Source organism: Procambarus clarkii, chromosome 1 (assembly GCF_040958095.1).
Source record: "Procambarus clarkii isolate CNS0578487 chromosome 1, FALCON_Pclarkii_2.0, whole genome shotgun sequence".
NCBI lineage: Eukaryota > Metazoa > Arthropoda > Malacostraca > Decapoda > Cambaridae > Procambarus > Procambarus clarkii.
Genome location: NC_091150.1, coordinates 49,871,189 through 49,894,454, shown reverse-complemented (window position 1 = coordinate 49,894,454; position 23,266 = coordinate 49,871,189). Strand labels below are relative to the sequence as shown.

The following is a 23,266-nucleotide window of genomic DNA, read 5'->3' as shown; positions in this document are numbered from 1 at the left end:
ACCAGGTGGCTGTTTATAACAATAACAACAGTTGATTGGCAAGTTTTCTTGCTAGTAAACTGTTTAATAAATGTAACCAAAGCCGTCAAAGATTGAGGAAAGATGTACACGTTCGTAAGTGCTTGCGTAAGTGCTTTCGTGAATCTGGCCCCTCATTATTTAAATTTAAATAATTTAAATAATCAGGAAACTCAAATGAGTCAATGAGCCGTCAACACACACACACACACACACACACACACACACACACACACACACACACACACACACACACACACACACACACTACACAATCTTCCTTACAGAAAGATAGTTGGGGTGTTCGGCAGAGTCCATGATGGTCACCAAGACATCAGAGAACTCCAAAGTCTCTCTGTCAATATGTGCGTCCTCCCTGACCAGGAGGTCCACCTGGAACACGCCGCTTGAACCATCAACGTCACCCAGATAAAACATGGGTTGATCCCTGAAATTACGTAATAAATAAATAAATAAATAATTTGAGATAAATCGTGCATATGTTCAGTCACAACTCTGAGTGATATACTGAAAAATGGCCAAGATTCGCCTAGAGTTTATACAATTACTTACGAAACCTTTACATCTTTCCTTATTCGTGGCAGCTATAAACAACCTCGTAGTACTTAGACCTAATAAACTATCTGATGAATGTAAACAAAGCCGCCATGATCCAGGAAAGATGTACAAGTTTCGTAAGGAGTTAAGACAAAATAAATCAATCCTCACATTATAGAAAACGTGACGTTGTCGTTTACATCCGGGTCCTTTGCTTTGATCGTCGCAACTATTGTGTTCCCAACTGAGTTTTCCTTCACAGATATCTGGTCATAATTATTGGCTATGAATTCTGGAGGCGAGTCATTCACGTCCAGAATTGTGATGTCCATAGAACCTGTAGAGGAAGAGGAGGAGAGGTGCTGATGTTAGTGAGGGTGATGAGGTAGGTGCTCTCAGTGATGAAGATGAGGCCAGGTGCTCTCAGTGATGAAGATGAGGCCAGGTGCTCTCAGTGATGAAGATGAGGCCAGGTGCTCTCAGTGATGAAGATGAGGCCAGGTGCTCTCAGTGATCAAGATGAGGCCAGGTGCTCTCAGTGATCAAGATGAGGCCAGGTGCTCTCAGTGATGAAGATGAGGCCAGGTGCTCTCAGTGATGAAGATGAGACCAGGTGCTCTCAGTGATCAAGATGAGGCCAGGTGCTCTCAGTGATGAAGATGAGGCCAGGTGCTCTCAGTGATGAAGATGAGACCAGGTGCTCTCAGTGATCAAGATGAGGCCAGGTGCTCTCAGTGATGAAGATGAGACCAGGTGCTCTCAGTGATCAAGATGAGGCCAGGTGCTCTCAGTGATGAAGATGAGACCAGGTGCTCTCAGTGATCAAGATGAGGCCAGGTGCTCTCAGTGATGAAGATGAGACCAGGTACTCTCAGTGATGAAGATGAGACCAGGTGCTCTCAGTGATGAAGATGAGGCCAGGTAATCTCAGTGATCAAGATGAGACCAGGTGCTCTCAGTGATCAAGATGAGACCAGGTGCTCTCAGTGATGAAGATGAGACCAGGTGCTCTCAGTGATGAAGATGAGGCCAGGTGCTCTCAGTGATGAAGATGAGGCCAGGTGCTCTCAGTGATGAAGATGAGGCCAGGTGCTCTCAGTGATGAAGATGAGGCCAGGTACTCTCAGTGATGAAGATGAGGCCAGGTGCTCTCAGTGATGAAGATGAGGCCAGGTACTCTCAGTGATCAAGATGAGACCAGGTGCTCTCAGTGATGAAGATAAGGCCAGGTGCTCTCAGTGATGAAGATGAGACCAGGTGCTCTCAGTGATGAAGATGAGGCCAGGTGCTCTCAGTGATGAAGATGAGGCCAGGTGCTCTCAGTGATGAAGATGAGACCAGGTACTCTCAGTGATAAAGATGAGACCAGGCGCTCTCAGTGATGAAGATGAGGCCAGGTGCTCTCAGTGATGAAGATGAGGCCAGGTGCTCTCAGTGATGAAGATGAGGCCAGGTACTCTCAGTGATGAAGATGAGACCAGGTGCTCTTAGTGATGAAGATGAGGACAGGTGCTCTCAGTGATGAAGATGAGGCCAGGTACTCTCAGTGATGAAGATGAGACCAGGTGCTCTCAGTGATGAAGATGAGGCCAGGTGCTCTCAGTGATCAAGATGAGACCAGGTGCTCTCAGTGATGAAGATGAGGCCAGGTGCTCTCGGTGATGAAGATGAGGCCAGGTACTCTCAGTGATGAAGATGAGGCCAGGTACTCTCAGTGATCAAGATAAGGCCAGGTACTCTCAATGATGAAGATGAGACCAGGTGCTCTCAGTGATGAAGATGAGGCCAGGTGCTCTCAGTGATGAAGATGAGGCCAGGTGCTCTCAGTGATGAAGATGAGGCCAGGTGCTCTCAGTGATGAAGATGAGACCAGGTGCTCTCAGTGATGAAGATGAGGCCAGGTGCTCTCAGTGATGAAGATGAGGCCAGGTGCTCTCAGTGATGAAGATGAGGCCAGGTGCTCTCAGTGATGAAGATGAGGCCAGGTGCTCTCAGTGATGAAGATGAGGCCAGGTGCTCTCAGTGATGAAGATGAGGCCAGGTGCTCTCAGTGATGAAGATGAGACCAGGTGCTCTCAGTGATCAAGATGAGGCCAGGTGCTCCCTAGTGATCAAGATGAGGCCAGGTACTCTCAGTGATGAAGATGAGACCAGGTGCTCTCAGTGATCAAGATGAAGCCAGGTGCTCTCAGTGATCAAGATGAGGCCAGGTACTCTCAGTGATGAAGATGAGACCAGGTGCTCTCAGTGATCAAGATGAGGCCAGGTGCTCTCAGTGATCAAGATGAGGCCAGGTGCTCTCAGTGATGAAGATGAGGCCAGGTGCTCTCAGTGATGAAGATGAGGCCAGGTGCTCTCAGTGATGAAGATGAGGCCAGGTGCTCTCAGTGATGAAGATGAGGCCAGGTGCTCTCAGTGATGAAGATGAGACCAGGTGCTCTCAGTGATGAAGATGAGGCCAGGTGCTCTCAGTGATGAAGATGAGGCCAGGTGCTCTCAGTGATGAAGATGAGGCCAGGTGCTCTCAGTGATGAAGATGAGACCAGGTGCTCTCAGTGAGAAGACGAGAGCAGGTACTCTAAAGTTAAATTATATTATGGGAAGTAGTGTCATGCAGTTTAGTGGATATTAACGATCAATCATCCAGTATGGACGACATCACCATGTTGAAGGATAATGGCATTATAAACTAGCTTATAAAGACAGCACGAAGACGAGGATGAGTAACTGAGTAAAAGTAACTCATCCACGATGAGTTACTGACGTATGAAAGATGGAGTCTGACACTGTCCAGAGGAGACGGGGGAGTACTGTCGTGCATGAGAAGCAAGATAATTAGTCACTAAACCAACACGTTATCATATAACCTCCTGTTATCATATATCCCGGGTATATGATAACAGGAGAGTGGCGACTTGATACGGGTCCAGGACGGGGAGAAAACCTCATTACTTATATTATTAAATAAATTTCATCCATTTTAATATAATAATTCGTAATGGTAATAATTTAATAATTGTTCTGTTATTTTATTGTAACTCATTCTCTACCTATTGGTCGTTAAAATTAAAGTGGTTTTACGTTGTTGAAGTCAGGATCATTCTGCAGTATGCAACCCACAACAGTTAACTACTTCTATGGTACCTATTTATTACTAGATGAACAGATTCGTCAGACATAAGGAACTCTACCCAAACGCCTCTGCCTTGCCCGGGAATCGAACCCAGAACCCATTGGCTATGGGTTGACAACGCCAATCATTGTGATTTATTAACTGTAATACAAGCACATTCAAAGTTAATGTATTCACATCATAGTATATTAGTTCATGAAACTTCCCTTTAAATGAACAACTGTATATTTGTATGTACCTGTCTTTGTGTATGTGTGTATGAGTATAACAGATTCTCGTCAGCCCGTCTTGGGATCGAACCTTGAACCTATCGAGACAATTATATATCATGGAGTCCAGCACACACCGCTCCCTGCCCCGGGGCTCACCCCACATATGCTCTTAAAACATCACTTACACGTATGATCATTATCAGTAACACTTTAATCATATTAAACACTATAACCTTACCTGTTGCGGTGTTTGCATTCACCTGAGTACCGCTATCAACAACAACAAGTTGAAGAGTGACTCGGTCTGCCTTTTCCCTGTCAGGTGAGTCTTTGAAAATGTTTATTTCTGCGGAGTAGGCTCCGGGAGAGCTTCCGTCGCTTAATGTAGCTATGCTGAACCACCTGGAATAATAAATGTTTTCTTTGTATTAACTTTTCTCAAACTTAAAGTGAAAAACTGCGTCGAGGACGAGACAATTAAATACTGTATAATCTAATACTCTGAAGATGATCTAATATTCTGAAGAGGATCTAACACAGAAGGTTTAGTAATATTGTAATACTCTGTGGAAGATCGAATATTCTTATACACTAAGCCAGGTGAACCACAGGTTTAACAAATAAATTTCACATCCCTGTACAAGATACAGTGAGAACTTAATACTTAAACGATATATATATATATATATATATATATATATATATATATATATATATATATATATATATATATATATATATATATATATATATGTGTGTGTGTGTGTGTGTGTGTGTGTGTATCACGAAAATAAACACGTGATAAAAAATGTGACAGTGTCAGACCACGGAGGAAAATTGAAACAGGAATTTCCTTAAGTACTTTCGTATATTAATATAAATTAATTAATTAATTAATTATATTAATATACGAAAGTACTTAAGGAAATTCCTGTTTCAATTTTCCTCCGTGATCTGACACTGTCATATATATATATATATATATATATATATATATATATATATATATATATATATATATATATATATATATATATATATATATAATGTGTGTGTGTATATATGGAGTTCCTTCAATGTGAGGTTCATGAGTGAGTTGAGCCACTTGTAAAGCAAAGGGTGGAATCAAACTGCACACACACACAAACGATTTCATACGTTGATATGTCCTAATACACGGGGAAACATGTTTATCATATCAGTTGATTAATTATTTAAAAGAGACTAGGGCCCAGCAGCTGAAAGGAACAGTGTCACTTAGCACTTTCTTTACTGATAACAAACCCGACCTGCTCATGTTGGGCACGTACCCAACAGCATTTACTGGGAAAATTTGGTTGGATGAATGTAGCCCCAAGCGTCTGGCCTCCAACGTTGGACAGACAGATAAACATTTCTATGTATTCACCTAGTTGTGCTTGCGGGGGTTGAGCTCTGCTCTTTCGGCCCGCCTCTCAACTGTCAATCAATCAACTGCTACTAATTACGAACTATTCCCCCCCCCCCACACACATACACACACACACACACACACACACACACACACACACACACACACACACACACACACACACACACACACACACACACACACACACACACAAACACACACAAACATGATGCAAAAATTATGAGGAGGATTGAAACAGAGGATGATAGTAGGAGGCTACAGGGCGACCTAGACAGACTGAATGATGATCCAACAAATGGCTGTTAAAGTTTAACCCGAGTAAATGCAAAGTAATGAAACTAGGCGGTGGAAACAGGAGGCCAGACACAGGATACAGAATAGGAGATGAAGTACTTAATGGAACGGAAAGAGAGAAAGATCTAGGAATTGATATCACACCAAACCTGTCTCCTTAAGCCCACATAAAAAGAATAACGTCTGCGGCATATGCGAGGCTGGCTAACATCAGAACAGCCTTCAGGAACCTGTGTAAGGAATCGTTTAGAATCTTGTACACCACATACGTAAGACCATTCCTGGAGTATGCGGCCCCCAGCATGGAGCCCGCACCTTGTCCAGCACAAGACGAAGCTGGAAAAAGTTCAGAGGTATGCCACTAGATTGGTCCCAGAACTAAGAGGCATGAGTTACGAGGAAAGAATGCCGGAAATGCACCTTACGACACTGGAAGACAGAAGAGTGAGGAGAGACATGATCACTACCTACAAAATCCTCAGGGGAATTGACAGGGGTAGACAAGGATAAACTATTCAACACTGGCGGTACGCGAACAAGGGGACACAGGTGGAAACTGAGTAACCAAATGAGCCACAGGGACGTTAGAAAGAACTTTTTCAGCGTCAGGGTAGTTAACAGGTGGAATGTATTAGGCAGAGATGTGGTGGAGGCTGACTCCATACACAGTTTGAAATGTAAATGTGATAGAGCCCAGTAGGCTCAGGAATCTGTACACCAGTTGATTGACAGTTGAGAGGCGGGACCAAAGAGCCAAAGCTCAACCCCCGCAAACACAAATAGGTGAGTACACTGTTGTAAAATACGTAAATGATCTCCCAGAGGGAATAGACTCATTCCTCTCAATGTTTGCTAACGACGTCAAAATTATGAGAAGGATTAAGACAGAAGGAGGACAGCTTGAGGCTTCAAGAAGACCTGGACAAACGGCAGGAATGGTCGAACAAATGGTTGTTAGAGTTTAACCCAAGAAAATGCTGGGGCCGCATACTCCAGGATTGGTCTTACATATGTGGTGTACAAGATTCTGAATGATTCCTTACACAGGTTCCTTAACGCTGTTCTGATGTTAGCCAGCCTCGCATATGCCGCAGACGTTATTCTTTTTATGTGGGCTTCAGGAGACAGGTTTGGTGTGATATCAACTCCTAGATCTTTCTCTCTGTCTGTTTCATTAAGTACTTCATCTCCTATTCTGTATCCTGTGTCTGGCCTCCTGTTTCCACTGCTTAGTTTCATTACTTTGCATTTACTCGGGTTGAACTTCAACAGCCATTTGTTAGACCATTCACTCAGTCTGTCTAGGTCATCTTGTAGCCTCCTACTATCATCCTCTGTTTCAATCCTCCTCATAATTTTTGCATCATCGGCAAACATTGAGAGAAACGAATCTATACCCTCTGGGAGATCATTTACATATACCAGAAACAGTATAGGTCTAAGGACTGACCCCTGCGGGACTCCACTTGTAACGTCTCGCCAATCTGAGACCTCATCGCTCACACAGACTCGTTGTCTCCTGTTGCTTAGGTACTTCTTTATCCAATGGAGTACCTTCCCTTTCACTCTAACCTGCATCTCCAGCTTTTTCACTAGCTTCTTGTGTGGCACTGTATCAAAGGCTTTCTGACAATCCAAAAATATACAGTCTGCCCACCCTTCTCTTTCTTGCCTTATTTTTGTTGCCTGGTCATAGAATTCAAGTAACCCTGTGAGGCAAGATCTGCCATCCCTGAACCCATGTTGATGCTGTGTTACAAAGTTCCTTCGCTCCAGATGTTCCACTAGCTTTCTTCGTACAATCTTCTCCATCAGCTTGCATGGTATGCAGGTTAGGGACACTGGCCTGTAGTTCAATGCCTCCTGTCTATCCCTTTTTTTGTATATCGGGACTACGTTAGCTGCTTTCCAAATATCTTGCAGTTACCCTGTTGCCAGTGATTTGTTATACACTATGGAGAGTGGCAGGCACAGTTCTTTTGCTCCTTCCTTTAGTATCCAAGGGGAGATTCCATCTGGGCCTATAGCCTTTATCACATCCAACTCTAGTAAACACTTCCTTACTTCCCCGCTGGTAATCTCAAACTCTTCCAGTAGTTCCTGGTTAGCTATTCCCTCTCTTATCTCTGGAATTTCTCCTTGTTCTAAGGTGAAGAACTCCTGGAATTTCTTATTCAGTTCCTCACACACTTCCTGTTGTTTTTCTCCTGATGTGGCTATGCAACAATTTGGGCTGTGTCTTTGCCTTGCTTGCGATGTCATTTTCGTATTATCTTTCTGCCTCTCTACTCATCCTAACATATTCATTCCTGGCATTCTGGTATCTTTCTCTGCTCTCCAGTGTCCTGTTATTCCTATAGTTTCTCCATGCCCTTTTACTTTGCTGCTTAGCTAGCCTACATCTCTGATTAAACCATGGGTTTCTCATCTTCATTTCTCTGTTTTCATTTTGGACTGGGAACAAACTTGTTTGCTGCGTCCTTGCACTTCTGCGTGATGTAGTCCATGATATCTTGGGCCGTCTTTCCCCTGAGCTCTGTTTCCCATGCTATATCTGTTAGGAATTTTCTTATCCCCTCATAGTTTCCCTTTCGGTATGCTAACCTTTTGGTTTCGGTATCCCTCCTAGAGTTCAATAACCCTTCTTCAATCAGGTAACTAAACACCAGTACACTGTGGTTTCTCATTCCTACTGGGTCCTCAAGACCGATTTCTCTTATGTCGGAGTCGTTCAGAGTGAAGACTAGGTCGAGTCTCGCTGGTTCGTCATTGCCTCTCATCCTTGTGGGTTCTCTGACATGCTGGGTTAAAAAGTTTCTAGTCACCACCTCCAATAGTTTGGCTCTCCACGTATCCTCGCCTCCATGTGGTTCCTTGTTCTCCCAGTCAATCCTTCCGTGATTGAAGTCGCTTATGATGAGCAGGTGGGATCTATTTCCACAGGCAGCAGAGGCTGCCCTCTCATTTATAGTGTTAACTGCCATGTTGTTGTTTTCATACTCTTGACTGGGTCTTCTGTCATTTGGTGGAGGGTTGTATATTACTGCTACTACTATTCTTGGTCCTCCCATTGTCATGGTGCCTGCTATGTAGTCTCTGAACCCCTCACAGCCCGGGATAGCCATCTCCTTAAAACTCCATTCCTTTCTCATGAGTAGGGCCACTCCGCCTCCTCCCCTACCTTCCCTCTCTTTCTTTATTACTGTGTACTCCTGGGGAAACATGGCATTCGTTATGATTCCAGAGAGTTTTGTTTCAGTGAGTCCGATTACATCTGGGTTCACTTCTTGTGCTCTTTCCCTTAGTTCACTTGTCTTGCTTGTGATCACATCTATGTTCAAGTACATCACCTTGAAACTGACTTTCTTCTTCTTCTCCTCTGGGGGGGGGGGCCTGTGGGATCTGGGATGAGTGTGAGCTGGGGGGATCTGGTACGGGGAGACTGGTGGAGGAGGGAGGGCTTGGGGGGGGAGAGGGGGAGGGTAGGGGGGGGTAAGAGGGGGAGGGTAGGGGGGAGAGTGAGAGGGGGCAGGGTTGGGGGGGGAGAGTGAGAGGGGAGGATTGGGGGGGTGAGAGGGGGAGCATGGGGGGAGGAGAGACTTTGGGGGATAGGGAAGATGGGGGGAGAAAAGGGGGGAGGGCTTGGGGTGCGTGGGGGGAAAAGGAGGGCTAAGGTGGGTGAGGAAAAGGGGGGGTTTAGGGGAGTGGTGGAGAGGGGAAGACTTAGGTGGGGTGGGGGAGAGTGGGGGGTGGGGGAGAATGGAGGGCTTGGGGGTGGGAGAGACGGGAAGGCATGTGGGAGAAGGGAGGGCTTGGGGGATGGGGGAGAAGGGAGGTCCTGGGGAGGGGGGTGAGTGGGAGGAGGGGGGGTGGGGGAAGGGTGCCCTAGGTGGGTACTTAGTGGGGGGCTGACAGGGGATGGGGCAGGTTGGGTGTCTGTTGGGTAGAATGTGGAGGTGGTGCCCCACTACCTGTGGCTGTTGCACTGTTTGAGGAGGGTTCCCCACTCCCCTCTGGGATTGTAGGGTTCGAGGTTGTGGTACTCTGATTTCCTTCTCTCTCCCTGCGCTCCTTCCTCGCATCTGCTGCCTGCATTCTCTCTTCCCTTGTCATATCCCTCTGCAGGAATACTTTTTTGAACTTCTGAACATTTGCTAGATGGCTCTACCTTGCTAACAGTTCCTCTTTCGTGATTTCGCTCATGAATACCACCTTTATCATTCGGTCTCTGTTCTTGTTGTACTTTCCAAGCCTGAAAACCTTTTCAACATTTTGGTCAGTTCCCTCCGTCCTTACCTCTTTAAGTGTGTGTGTGTGTGTGTGTGTGTGTGTGTGTGTGTGTGTGTGTGTGTGTGTGTGTGTGTGTGTGTGTGTGTGTGTGTGTACTCACCTAGTTGTGCTTGCGGGGGTTGAGCTCTGGCTCTTTGGTCCCGCCTCTCAACCCTCAATCAACAGGTGTACAGGTTCCTGAGCCTTCTGGGCTCTATCATATCTACACTTGAAACTGTGTATGGAGTCAGCCTCCACCACATCATTTCCTAATGCATTCCATTTGTCAACCACTCTGACACTAAAAAAGTTCTTTCTAATATCTCTGTGGCTCATTTGGGCACTCAGTTTCCACCTGTATCCCCTAGTGCATGTGCCCCTTGCGTTAAATAACCTGTCTTTATCTACCCTGTCGATTCCCTTGAGAATCTTGAATGTGGTGATCATGTCCCCCCTAACTCTTCTGTCTTCCAACAAAGTGAGGTTTAATTCCCGTAGTCTCTCCTCGTAGCTCATACCTCTCAGCTCGGGTACTAGTCTGGTGGCAAACCTTTGAACCTTTTCCAGTTTAGTCTTATGCTTGACTAGATATGAACTCCATGCTGGAGCCGCATACTCCAGGATTGGTATGACATATATGGTATATAATGGTCTGAAAGATTCCTTACACAAGTTTTTAAATGCCGTTCTTATGTTAGCCAACCTGGCATATGCCGCTGATGTTATCCTCTTGATATGAGCTTCAGGGGACAGGTCTGGCGTGATATCAACCCCCAGGTCTTTCTCTCTCTCTCTCCTTCTGTGTGTGTGTGTGTGTGTGTGTGTGTGTGTGTGTGTGTGTGTGTGTGTGTGTGTGTGTGTGTGTGTGTGTGTGTGTGTGTGTGTGTGTGTGTGTGTGTGTGTGTGTGTGTGTGTGTGTGTGTGTGTGCTATTTAAAATATAAACTCACCCACTAATATCAATACTAATGAGACTGTCGTCCTTATATGCCTTTGAATTCTCATAGTCAATATTGAAGACGATCTCTGCACTGGCATCTTTGTCTTCTGCTTGGACAGTGCCAACGGCGGTTCCTGCGGCACTGTTCTCCTCAACCGACCTTGATGGCTGAAAATGATAGATTCAGATCAGAAATCTCCCAATGTTATACACCTCTGAACTGCACTCACTAGAATTTCATACTTTCATCTAGGTGATGTTTAGTAGCCTATTATTAACAAATTTTCCAGTAGATGCTATAAAATATTTCTTGTGAGCTCGAAACTGAAATTGGTTTAGTTTCAAAATAATATATTTTCTCCATTTTTGTTTCAGGTTGGTATTACATCAGTCGATTAACCTCTTACCAAAATAACCGTCTTAATAATTAATAACGTGTTTCTCTCGCTTTACAGGTGTGGGAAAATCTGACTCAAATTATTAATAGAAATAATCATTACTTTCGATAGCTGTGAAGGACCACCACTTTTTGTGAAAAGTAGAAAACTAAGTAGAGCAAGTGGGTTGAAATTAAATCCAAGAACTAGTGTCCTATGGATGGTAATAATTAATAATGTGGTAAATGCATTAAAGGGACTGTATATTATAATCAATTATGAGTTAAATTCACTCACCCAAATTGGGGGGTACAGGCGCTAAGTAATAAATCAATCACTATCACTAATAATCTGGTGCTGGTTCTTCACCAGAAATGAAATATGAATATAATCAAAATGGTTCTATAATAAATTAGACATAAATTCATCTCAATAGGCTATAGCAATGTGAAATAATTTATAGCAAATATAAGGGGTTAGTTGATATGATCCCAATAGATCATTAATGTAACTAATTTGTTAGTATTCTACAAACAAAGGTTAACAGATTAGCTGTAAATAATAAGAGACGTGAAATTGGTTGCCACGCTCCACTGATGGTTTGTTGAATCAAGTAAATCGCTCCACGTGATCGTGGTGTAACCTATCTCCTTGCTCGACGTGGACTCTGGAGCTGAAAGACTATTACACTCTAGAATTCTTCTACGTAATGAATAATAAGATATATCTAATACTGCAGAATTCTTCCACACGAGAAATAATTGATATATCTGGCACTGTAGAAGTCTTCTACAAAAAATAATGAATATCATTTCCTAAATAAATTACGGAAACTACTAGAGAGGAAACGTACTGGGTTTTGTTTTTATATATACGTCCTAACGACAATTAGCCTAAATGTTACTGTGATCACATGAAATAAAAAGGAAATAATAGTTGCCGAGCCGCGTGTCCGTTGATGGAGAGAACTGTGCCAATCCTTCGTCCTCAGCTGCTACGCGAAGGACGTTGATTACGGAATTGGAATTATACTGGTTCCAGGACACGGCTGTTGTTTGCTAAAATAATGTGGCACCGATGTCACAGATGTAGGAGCGAATAATATGACGTTCTTCACGAGAGACTCCGTGCAAGACGGCTGCAGTCGCTTCTCTCTGTACTAAAATTAATATGGCGTCCAAGCAAGTCGGTGACGCTACTCTCTCCTTCCTCATACTCTTCTCTGCGCATGCTAAAGGGCACAATGTGTTGAAACGGAGAATTATACTCCTAATAACTTCTCAACCATGCGAGACATTAAGACTAGACTATATTATGAGGAAGGTAATATTAATGACATCCTCGACGTATAATTATTAACATGAAGCTGTTTTCATGTCGCCGAAAATGCATGAAAATGGATGGGGAATTTAGTTACTCCATGTCAACTCTAAGATAACAGGAGATTGTTGTTAAACAGTGATCTTTTAGCTAATAACACGCGATTATCTGATCACTTGTTGAGAAAGTGTCAGTTAATGTTTCTATGAAAAGAATACTTATACGGAGTGAGAATATAATTTAATCCTCTGTAATGTAGACGTTATCTTTCCCGATGCTAAATGTTGGGCACACCCACGCCAGGCATGCAAATATTCGGCAAAATATTTGGCGTAGAAGGAAAAGATTGAATATAATTAATCTACGAGTTAGTAAGATTAGTAATTACTATGGTTAATACAAGGAATATGTATTATAATACAAAAATGATGTATAAGTGTTGGATAATTTCCAACATCAGGTATATATTAAATATACATATGTAAATTATATATATAAGTTATATTGAGGTCCTGCGCCAAGGACGAACTACTGACCCGCCCCAGGATACAACCCCCATAGCAATTGACTGACTCCCGGGTATCTGTTTACTGTTAGGTTAACAGTGGGCCTCAGGTGATAGGAAACGTGCTCGACCATTCCTATCCCGCCTTCGATTCGAACCCGGGATTCCTGATTGTGGGTCAAGAATGAACCTGACTGTATTACCGTCGAGACCCCTCTTATTTATATTTCCATAAACACTCGACTCCTCTAACACGGTTTTTTTTTCGAAATAGTAAGTGATCATCCACTAGTGATGAGGATGACCAGCACATGTGGATGATCAGCACATGTGGATGACCAGCACATGTGGATGGTCAGCACATGTGGATGGTCAGCACATGTGGATGGCCAGCACATGTGGATGGTCAGCACATGTGAATGGTCAGCACATGTGGATGGTCATAGTGATGTGGAAGCGAGGCTATCGCTTGTCAGTACAACGACGGCCTCGCTTCTTGTAAGGTCGGCGTTCGAAGCCAGGACAACCCAATCCGTTAAAAGTTCGACGTATCAAGTTAACATTAAGGGACCGTAACACTGACGTTTTCTATGCCTCGGCCTCGATAGGTTAGGTGGGTTGCTTGGGAGGGTACATTCCTTGCCAGGTAAAACAGTTGCAGATCTAGAGAAAGTGGCGGGTTACAGCACTGAAGACTTTCTGAAGGAGAGAGTAGCACTGGTGGAGATGCACAATTGTTTGAGTGTTCTACGGGAAAGTGGAACACGTGTGAGATTCAACAACCGAGTAAGTGTTTCTACAGGAAAGTGGAACATCTGGGAGAAAAATCAAATGCTTGAGTGTGTATATAATGCAACTGGAGTGAAGAGGAAAAAAATATAATTATTCCCAATGTAACACAGAATAATCTACAAGAACACTCCAATACTCTCTATATAAGAATTGTAAACTTCTTTTAAAATTCATTACAAATAAAAAGGCTACTTGCACATTCCACATATTTTAAAGTCTATATATAAACTTTACTTTTTTTTTTTAAACACTTACTGCAGTTGTAAATTCTGAAAGTTCGTCCACTTCCTTTAACTGTCACAAATAAATAGGCTATTTACATATTACACATATTTTACAGTTATATAAACACGATTTGTTTTCCTAAATACTTACTATAGATGTGAATCTTGGCGGCTCGTCCACAACATCTTGCACAATAATATGTATTTGACTGTTGCCTGTGTTGCCAGACGCGCTTCCAAGCTCATCTCTGGCCTCCACGTCACAGGTGTAGGATGTTTTAGTTTCGAAGTCCAGCGTTGATGTCAAAGTCACTTCCCCAGTCACACCGTCAATGTCAAGCACATCTGTGCAAGACGTGAGATAATACCTGGAAATACGTCATTAATGATTATTCAGAAGCAATGCTTGTAGCCAACTGCACGAAGCATGTGCTAGATTTGATATAGAGGAGCAAAGATGTGAGAGGCTTCTTTTGAAGAAAAAAATTTCGCCAAAGAGAGTTTTATCAAATTTCAATTTTGTTTAAATCTATGTACATTGTCCTCATGTCCCAGTTTATAACCTGTCCTCATATCCCAGCTCTTAACCTGTCCTCACATCCCAGCTCTTAACCTATCCTCACATCCCAACTCTTAACCTGTTCTCACATCCCAGCTCTTAACCTGTCCTCACATCCCAACTCTTAACCTGTTCTCACATTCCAACTCTTAACCTGTCCTCACATCCCAACTCTTAACCTGTTCTCACATTCCAACTCTTAACCTGTCCTCACATCCCAACTCTTAACCTGTCCTCACATCCCAGCTGAAATCCTATATTTCAAGAGTCTATAAGTACAGATGTTCTGCAGATGAAGGTTTTTCAAAATATCGCAAGAAAGAAATATAGACAATAGTGGCTCTATTGCTGCTCTGCTCAACTTCAAGCTCTGTTTAATTTAGCTCTACAGCTAAACATTTATGCTTAATCCTAAGTAATTTAGGATCTATGGCGTCACAACAATTCGTTCCGGAGATACTTAACGAAAACCAGTTGGAAGAATTACATAAGTCAACAGGACAAAACCATAAGATATTCCTAACGAGGTCCGTAATTAGAAAAGTACATTACTTAAGAACATAAGAATAAAGGACACTGTAAAAGGCCATTGGTCAATTCGACGCAGCTCCAATATTTATTTGCACAAAAAAGTCATTCATATATGTCTGGCCTACGCTATCTTGAGGTTATCTTGAGATGATTTCGGGGCTTTAGTGTCCCCGCGGCCCGGTCTTTGACCAGGCCTCCACCCCCAGGAAGCAGCCCGTGACAGCTGACTAACACCCAGGTACCTATTTTACTGCTAGGTAACAGGGGCATAGGGTGAAAGAAACTTTGCCCATTGTTTCTCGCCGGCGCCTGGGATTGAACCCAGGACCACAGGATCACAAGTCCAGTGTGCTGTCCGCTCGGCCGACCGGCTCCCTACGCTTGAAACAATCCAACTATCACACGTCTATTATGTTAAATAGTTGATTGTCAATGTCACTACCATTAGGGGAAGGGAACCAGCAGGAGAAAACGCCAAGCCGTTACGACTATATAGCACTTGGAAAAAAAATTAGGGATGAGACGGGGGGAAACACTACCATAATAATAATAAACAAATAATAATTACTAACAATTATGTACGTTTATGCTTGTCATGGGCGAGCCTCGTGGACCAGACACAAATATATTCACAATTCTATTCTTTTTTTTTACTAATGAATATTCTTACCTGATACTTTCTGTATTAAACTCGGGAGAGATGTCAGTATCAGTAGCCTCCACTGTAACAATGGATTTTCCAATGGCTGAAATTTCTTGGACTGGGACATAATAATTTTCCATGGAGAAGGTTGGAATATTGTCGTTAACATCAGATAGTGTGATTAACAAATTCATGTTATCTAAATGAGTTACATTTGCAACCTCGGTCGCGGTGATCTGCGGAGAAAATATTTATAATATTAAACCAAATTACATGAATTATAATTCATGAATTACATGATAACAGCAAATAAAAATACTTACTAATTATTGTTTTCTATTTATATTGATAAGAATCTAAGACTATATGATAAAGGAACAGGGCAATGCAACTACATGATTAAATATCGATAATCTATGGGATTCGTACTGAGTTGTACGATATAAAGGGGCCCATACACTTATGTTAGCTACTAATGTGGAACACATTAGGCTACACTAGTGTAGCCACTAGGCCGTAACCACTATTACGACAGTGGTTATAATTCTAAGGTAGAATTTTCCGTATTTCATTAACCTAAAGTTTTGGTAATGTTAAGGAATTCTCAATGGTCAAAGATGTCATAATAGTCTAACTATATATTTGTATCCAACATAATGATAAAATTGTGTAACATTATAATATTTTTAGAACTGTACTTTAATCTGAATCAATCCTATTTCTTCTTCACTCTCTCTCGTTCTTTATCCCTCTCCTTTATTCTTCACCACTCTCCCTCGCTCGTTATCACTCCCCCTCGTTCATTACAGCGCTCAAGACAAACATACCGTAAAACTGAGTGTCTTATTCTGTTGGGTTTCGTAATCAAAGGTTGTTCCCGCGTTCATGGCGGTGAGAGTGATGGTGGTGTTGCCCCGGCCTTCTGTGGGACTCACCACAATATCTCCACTGCTTGAAGTCAATGTGTAGTGTCCACTTTCTCTCTGAAATTAATAATAATAGATTAATAAGAAATATATGGGCCTAAAATCCTCGCATGAAGAAATTAAAATAAGGTGACGACGATTCCCGTCCGTTAAAGATTAAATCTTTGACTCATTTGTTTTTTAAAACGCTAGATAATATTTGATATTCGGCTTTAGATAAATGCACAAATGAATTTATGCGGATGTGGAGGATAAAGTCACATATATGGATTGTTTAGATCGGAAAAGTGCTAGATATATGGATTATTTACATCGGATAAGTGTCCCATGAAGCTAAGGAAAATAAAGAGATTTTTTTCTCTCATGTGAAGCAGGATCAGTCGAGATCATTACAGTCTCTTGTCTTGTTCTTGTACATCACTGACATACAACTAAGTTGTAAAGAATAAAAATGCCCACACTACTGAGACCTTTCACCATAACTGTCCTGTCATAGTAAGCCTACTCATCAGGTGAAGCCTATTTCTCCATTCACTTTCTCACACACACACTCACAACTTAAAAATTTACTTGATTATAAAAAGCTTATAGGCAAGTTTAGGAGTCGTTCTCCCTCGTTACTTTACATGTATGGCTTTATTAAAACACATAAACAGAATAACCCAGCAAGGCCTGGCATACAGCCAGGCCGGAATGAGACAATAATCACCTCTCCCTATCCTTCGGCGCTCTCTACAATTAAACTTCGGGCTTTCTACAATTAAGGGGTTAGATGAATCGTAGAGTAAGGTGTATCCACACATTTATAAATGTCTAGATTCAAGCAGCACGGATTCACCATTTGGTCACCATTTGGTCCGGGAGACATCTCCCGTCACACAGGGTGCAGTCGCACCTCCACAGATCTCCAGTATCATCTTTTGATACTGGTAATGGCTCAAAAGGGCCACCACTTACGGGCTATTCATGCCCGTGCCACCTTTTGGATGGCTTAATCTTCATCAATCAGCTGCACGGACTCACCATAGCCCGTCCTACATGGATTTTTCGCTCTGAGTAGCTAAATCTAAAACAACAACAACAACCTTGTAAGCAGAGAGGCATCACTCCCCGCCATCAGCTGAATCCCTGGGTGGACGCAATGCATCTTCAACGGTATAAATTTAGGGCTTCACACCTCTATCTAGATGGACACGCCTTTGGAAAGAGTGACATTCTAAAGATCCAAAAAGACGAGGCCGGTATCACACCCAACATCACACTTCGAATTCCCACTTCGCACGGAGCACCACCTCTATCTAAGCTACCCAAAGTAGTTCCTAACAGAAAGAACAGTTTTTATCAGCAGGGTCAGCCAATTGATAACTGCTGACCGAAAAGAAAGTAAGAACATTCGCAACATCGAGAACGAAACCCCATCCCTGGGCGTGTTCGATTTGTTCTGCAGCGATGATAAAACAAAAATTTTATAGCCTCATTAGCAGCAGCCAACCAGGCTGCGCACAAGGCTTCTACTGCTTCGACCTAAAGATACCACCTGACCAAGTGAGAAAGGAACGATACCAAGAGCTCCAACAGTGCTTCAAGTATTAACGAGCTCACCCACCCCACCAAGTGTCAGCACCCCGTCCAGAAGTACAGCCTGTGCGCACTGGACCATCACTACTTCATATGCAAGGCAACAACCCATCGCTGCTTGCTCTGCGATGGCGATCACCAGTCAATTTCCTCCCATTGCCCCCAGACAGGAAAACATCAAGGGCCCAGGTTGAAGCCAAGAGAAACAACCCTTCTACCCACTACCTCAGCTCCCACCAACCAACCAGAAGACTTTCCAGTCTTACCAAATAGTGGCTCCTCCCACCAGGTGACCCCAGCCTTCAGTATGGGAACCCATGGCCCCACAGGCTCCTTCGCAGCCCCCTTCATCACGTGCAGGCATTAGCCGTGGTCTTATTAGACTAATGGAGAGGCTTGCTAGACCAGATAACCACCGTTTCGTAAGTGAACTGAATGCATTATACCTAACCAATGGCTTGGGCCCCATCATAGTCCCTGATGCAAGTCTCACTACTTTCCCTACTACACGCGGGACTTCGACAAAGTCGACATCAACTCAGACCCTAGCTCTACCAAAGACCCAGGCTACACAAACAGCAGCACCCTCCACTCCAGCTCCCAACACTTTTTGGATCTTTAGAATGTCACACTTTCCAAAGGCATATCCATCTAGATAGAGGTTTGAAGCCCTAACTTTATACCGTTGAGGATGCATTGTGTCCACCCGAGGATTCAGCTGATGGCGGGGAGTGATGCCTCTGCTTACAAGGCTGTTGTTGTTGTTGTTTTAGATTTAGCTACTCAGAGCGAAAAGTCCATGTAGCACGGGCTATGATGAGTCCATGCTACTTGTTGTTGTTGTTGTTATAGATTCAGCTACTCGGAACAAGTTCCAAGTAGCACGGGCTATGGTGAGCCCGTAACTTACCTGGCACAGGAGCGGGGGAAGTGGCACGGGCTATGGTGAGCCCGTAGTGGACTTACCTGGCACAAGAGCGGGGCTATAACTGTACCATGCTGCTTGAATCTAGACATTTATAAGTGTGTGGATACACCTTACTCTATGATTCTTCTGAACCCTTTAATTGTAGAAAGCGCCGAAGTTTAATTGTAGAGAGCGCCGAAGGATAGGGAGAGGTGATTGTTGCCTCATTCCGGCCTGGCTGTATGCCAGGCCTTGCTGGGTTATTCTGTTTATGTGTTTTAATAAAGCCATACATGTAAGGTAAAGAGGGAGAACGACCCCTAAACTTGCCTATAAGCTTTTCATAATCAAGTAAATTTTTAAGTTGTGAGTGTGTATGTGAGAAAGTGAATGGAGAAATAGGCTTCACCTGATGAGTAGGCTTACTATGACAAGACAGTTATGGTGAAGGGTCTCAGTAGTGTGGGCATTTTTATTCTTTACAACTTAGTTGTATGTCAGTGATGTATAAGAACAAGACAAGAGACTGTAATGATCTTGACTGATCCTGTTTCACATTTTTATTTTTTAAATAAAAAAAAACAGAAGGGGTACCCTTGAAGGGGTACCACCTATATAAGTGAATGGAGAAATATATATATATATAAGTGAATATATATTTATATATATATAGACATATGTCGTACCTAGTAGCCAGAACGCACTTCTCAGCCTACTATGCAAGGCCCGATTTGCCTAATAAGCCAAGTTTTCATGAATTAATATATTTTCTCAAATTTTTTTCTTATGAAATGATAAAGCTACCCATTTCATTATGTATGAGGTCATTTTTTTTTTATTGGAGTTAAAATTAACGTAGATATATGACCGAACCTAACCAACCCTACATAACCTATCTTTATAGGTTGGGTTAGGTTAGGTATCCGAAAAAGTTAGGTTAGGTTAGGTAGGTTAAGTAGTCGAAAAACAATTAAGTCATGAAAACTTGGCTTATTAGGCAAATTGGGCCTTGTATAGTAGGCTGAGAAGTGCGTTCTGGCTACTAGGTACGACATATATATATTATATATATATATATATATATATATATATATATATATATATATATATATATATATATATATATATATAATATATATATATATATATATATATATATATATATATATATATATATGTCGTACCTAGTAGCCAGAACGCACTTCTCAGCCTACTATGCAAGGCCCGATTTGCCTAATAAGCCAAGTTTTCATGAATTAATTGTTTTTCGTCTACCTAACCTACCTAACCTAACCTAACCTAACTTTTTCGGGTACCTAACCTAACCTCACCTATAAAGATAGGTTAGGTAGGGTTGGTTAGGTTCGGTCATATATCTACGTTAATTTTAACTCCAATAAAAAAAAATTGACCTCATACATAATGAAATGGGTAGCTTTATCATTTCATAAGAAAAAAATAGAGAAAATATATTAATTCAGGAAAACTTGGCTTATTAGGCTAATCTGGCCTTGCATAGTAGGCTGAGAAGTGCGTTCTGGCTACTAGGTACGACATATATATATATATATATATATATATATATATATATATATATATATATATATATATATATATATATATATATATATATATATATATATATATATATATATTTATATATATATATAAATATATATAAATATATATATATATATACATATATATATATATATATATATATAATATATATATATATATATATATATATATATATATATATATATATATATATATATATATATATATATATATAAGACCCTTCCTGTTGTTGAGAACGCAGCTCCTATAATGTCATATATAATTCATTTATATTATTTCTAAAATTCAAACACCACTTGCTGGAGAATGCAGTTGTATAAAATAAGACCTTGCAACAGATTTGCGGTGGTTTATAGGGTAGAATGACCTTATAACTAAATTAAAAAGGGCACCTTGACCTAATGTCCTGCCACAGGACTCTGGCCGTAAAGCCCACCAAAGCAGGAAGATCAACACCGTACCTCATCCATGTCGATAACATAAATAGCCAGAGGGAGCATAGCGTTATCTGTCAGCTCTGGGATCTCAACACTGAGGGCTTCATCACTGAAGGTTGGACTGTTATCATTTATGTCCACTATGTAAATGACAATAACCTGCAGTGAAGATAAAGGAGAATATTGAGATAAATGGCATTAGAAGATCTTTACAGTGAATATTGCATTTTGACCAGGTTAAAATAATTCATGGTTGGATAAAGGTATGATAGTTTATAGTTGGGTTAGGGTAAGATGGTTCATGGTTCATGGTTGGGTTAGGTTAGGATAGTTTATGGTTGAGTTAGGGTAGGAGAGTTTATGGTTGGGTTAGGTTAGATAGGTTGACCAAACCACACACTAGAAAGTGAAGGGACTGCGACGTTTCGGTCCGTCCTGGACTTGGAGAACGACGAAACGTCGTCGTTCCTTCACTTTCTAGTGTGTGGTTTGGTCAACATATTTCAGCCACGTTATTGTGACTCCTCATCTGCATTGGTTAGATAGTTTATGGCTAGCATAGTTTATGGTTAGGTTAGGATAGTTCATGGTTAAGTTAGACTTGGCCAGTTTATGGTTAGGTTAGATGAGGGTTCGGTTACTTTATGGTTAAGTTCACTTTTAATCAGATCAAGTTTAAGGATCCATGTAGTCGATGGGTCTTACTTAAGGCCACAATCTAACTTAGTTTCCAACCATCAAGTGCATATTGTAATCCCAAAGAAAGTTCAGGATTAAAGTAAATTATCTATGTATACATATACATAAATATATATAATATAACGAATGTAAACAAAAATAAAACGTTAATTTAAAATCAACACACACGCAAATGTTAACATTATCAGTAGCCTATTATCTGGGTAACTAAACCATCAGACACAAATGATGACCACGTCAGTAGCCTATTATCTGGGTAACTAAACCATCAGACACAAATGATGACCACGTCAGTAGCCTATTATCTGGGTAACTAAACCATCAGACACAAATGATGACCACGTCAGTAGCCTATTATCTGGGTAACTAAACCATCAGACACAAATGATGACCACGTCAGTAGCCTATTATCTGGGTAACTAAACCATCAGACACAAATGATGACCACGTCAGTAGCCTATTATCTGGGTAACTAAACCATCAGACACAAATGATGACCACGTCAGTAGCCTATTATCTGGGTAACTAAACCATCAGACACAAATGATGACCACGTCAGTAGCCTATTATCTGGGTAACTAAACCATCAGACACAAATGATGACCACGTCAGTAGCCTATTATCTGGGTAACTAAACCATCAGACACAAATGATGACCACGTCAGTAGCCTATTATCTGGGTAACTAAACCATCAGACACAAATGATGACCACGTCAGTAGCCTATTATCTGGGTAACTAAACCATCAGACACAAATGATGACCACGTCAGTAGCCTATTATCTGGGTAACTAAACCATCAGACACAAATGATGACCACATCAGTAGCAAACAAGTCCACTCACCTGGTTAGATGAGGTAATGTTACTGTTGGGGTCGATAGGGGCACCATTCTTATATTCCTGTGCTGTGATAGTTATGGTGAACGATGTTATGCCCAGGTCGACTAGTGCTTCTCGATCGATCTGTTTGTTTGTTGACAAATCTCCAGTAATTGCGTCAATTGTGAAGTAATTATCGTCATTCCCTGATAACGAAGCACAAGTGAGAATTATTAAACAATGTCAAGAAGTAATTCTGAACAAGCCAGTCTAGATGGAGAAAGAGTAAAGGATGTCAGGTTTGAGTAGATAAATTGATAAAAAGGACATAACGAAGGGGGATATAAGCAAATCTACATATATCAACACAAAATAGAACTAGAAATAATGGATACAAACTAGAGAAGTTTAGATTAAGGAAAGAACTGGTTTGTAAAGAATTAATTTATGGAACAAATTACCGGGTAACAACCAACGCAACGATGTAGTTAGTGGCCATCCCAGATAGCCACTACAACTTTGCCTTCGTCTCG

General features: G+C 41.8%; 1 protein-coding gene across 1 annotated transcript in view; it reads right to left on the bottom strand.

Annotated features, from left to right (window-relative positions):
- LOC123763578 (cadherin-AgCad1) overlaps nucleotides 1–23,266 on the bottom strand; it is a 96,639-nt gene that overhangs the window by 57,442 nt on the left and 15,931 nt on the right. Inside the window, exons 8-16 of the mRNA XM_069309685.1 lie at nucleotides 22,758–22,939; nucleotides 21,239–21,373; nucleotides 16,613–16,768; nucleotides 15,813–16,021; nucleotides 14,204–14,420; nucleotides 10,845–11,002; nucleotides 4,160–4,323; nucleotides 748–913; nucleotides 304–466 (exon numbers count right to left, since the gene is read on the bottom strand). Coding sequence (XP_069165786.1) covers nucleotides 304–466; nucleotides 748–913; nucleotides 4,160–4,323; nucleotides 10,845–11,002; nucleotides 14,204–14,420; nucleotides 15,813–16,021; nucleotides 16,613–16,768; nucleotides 21,239–21,373; nucleotides 22,758–22,939 — 1,550 coding nt within the window. The remainder of the gene's footprint in view (nucleotides 1–303; nucleotides 467–747; nucleotides 914–4,159; nucleotides 4,324–10,844; nucleotides 11,003–14,203; nucleotides 14,421–15,812; nucleotides 16,022–16,612; nucleotides 16,769–21,238; nucleotides 21,374–22,757; nucleotides 22,940–23,266) is intronic.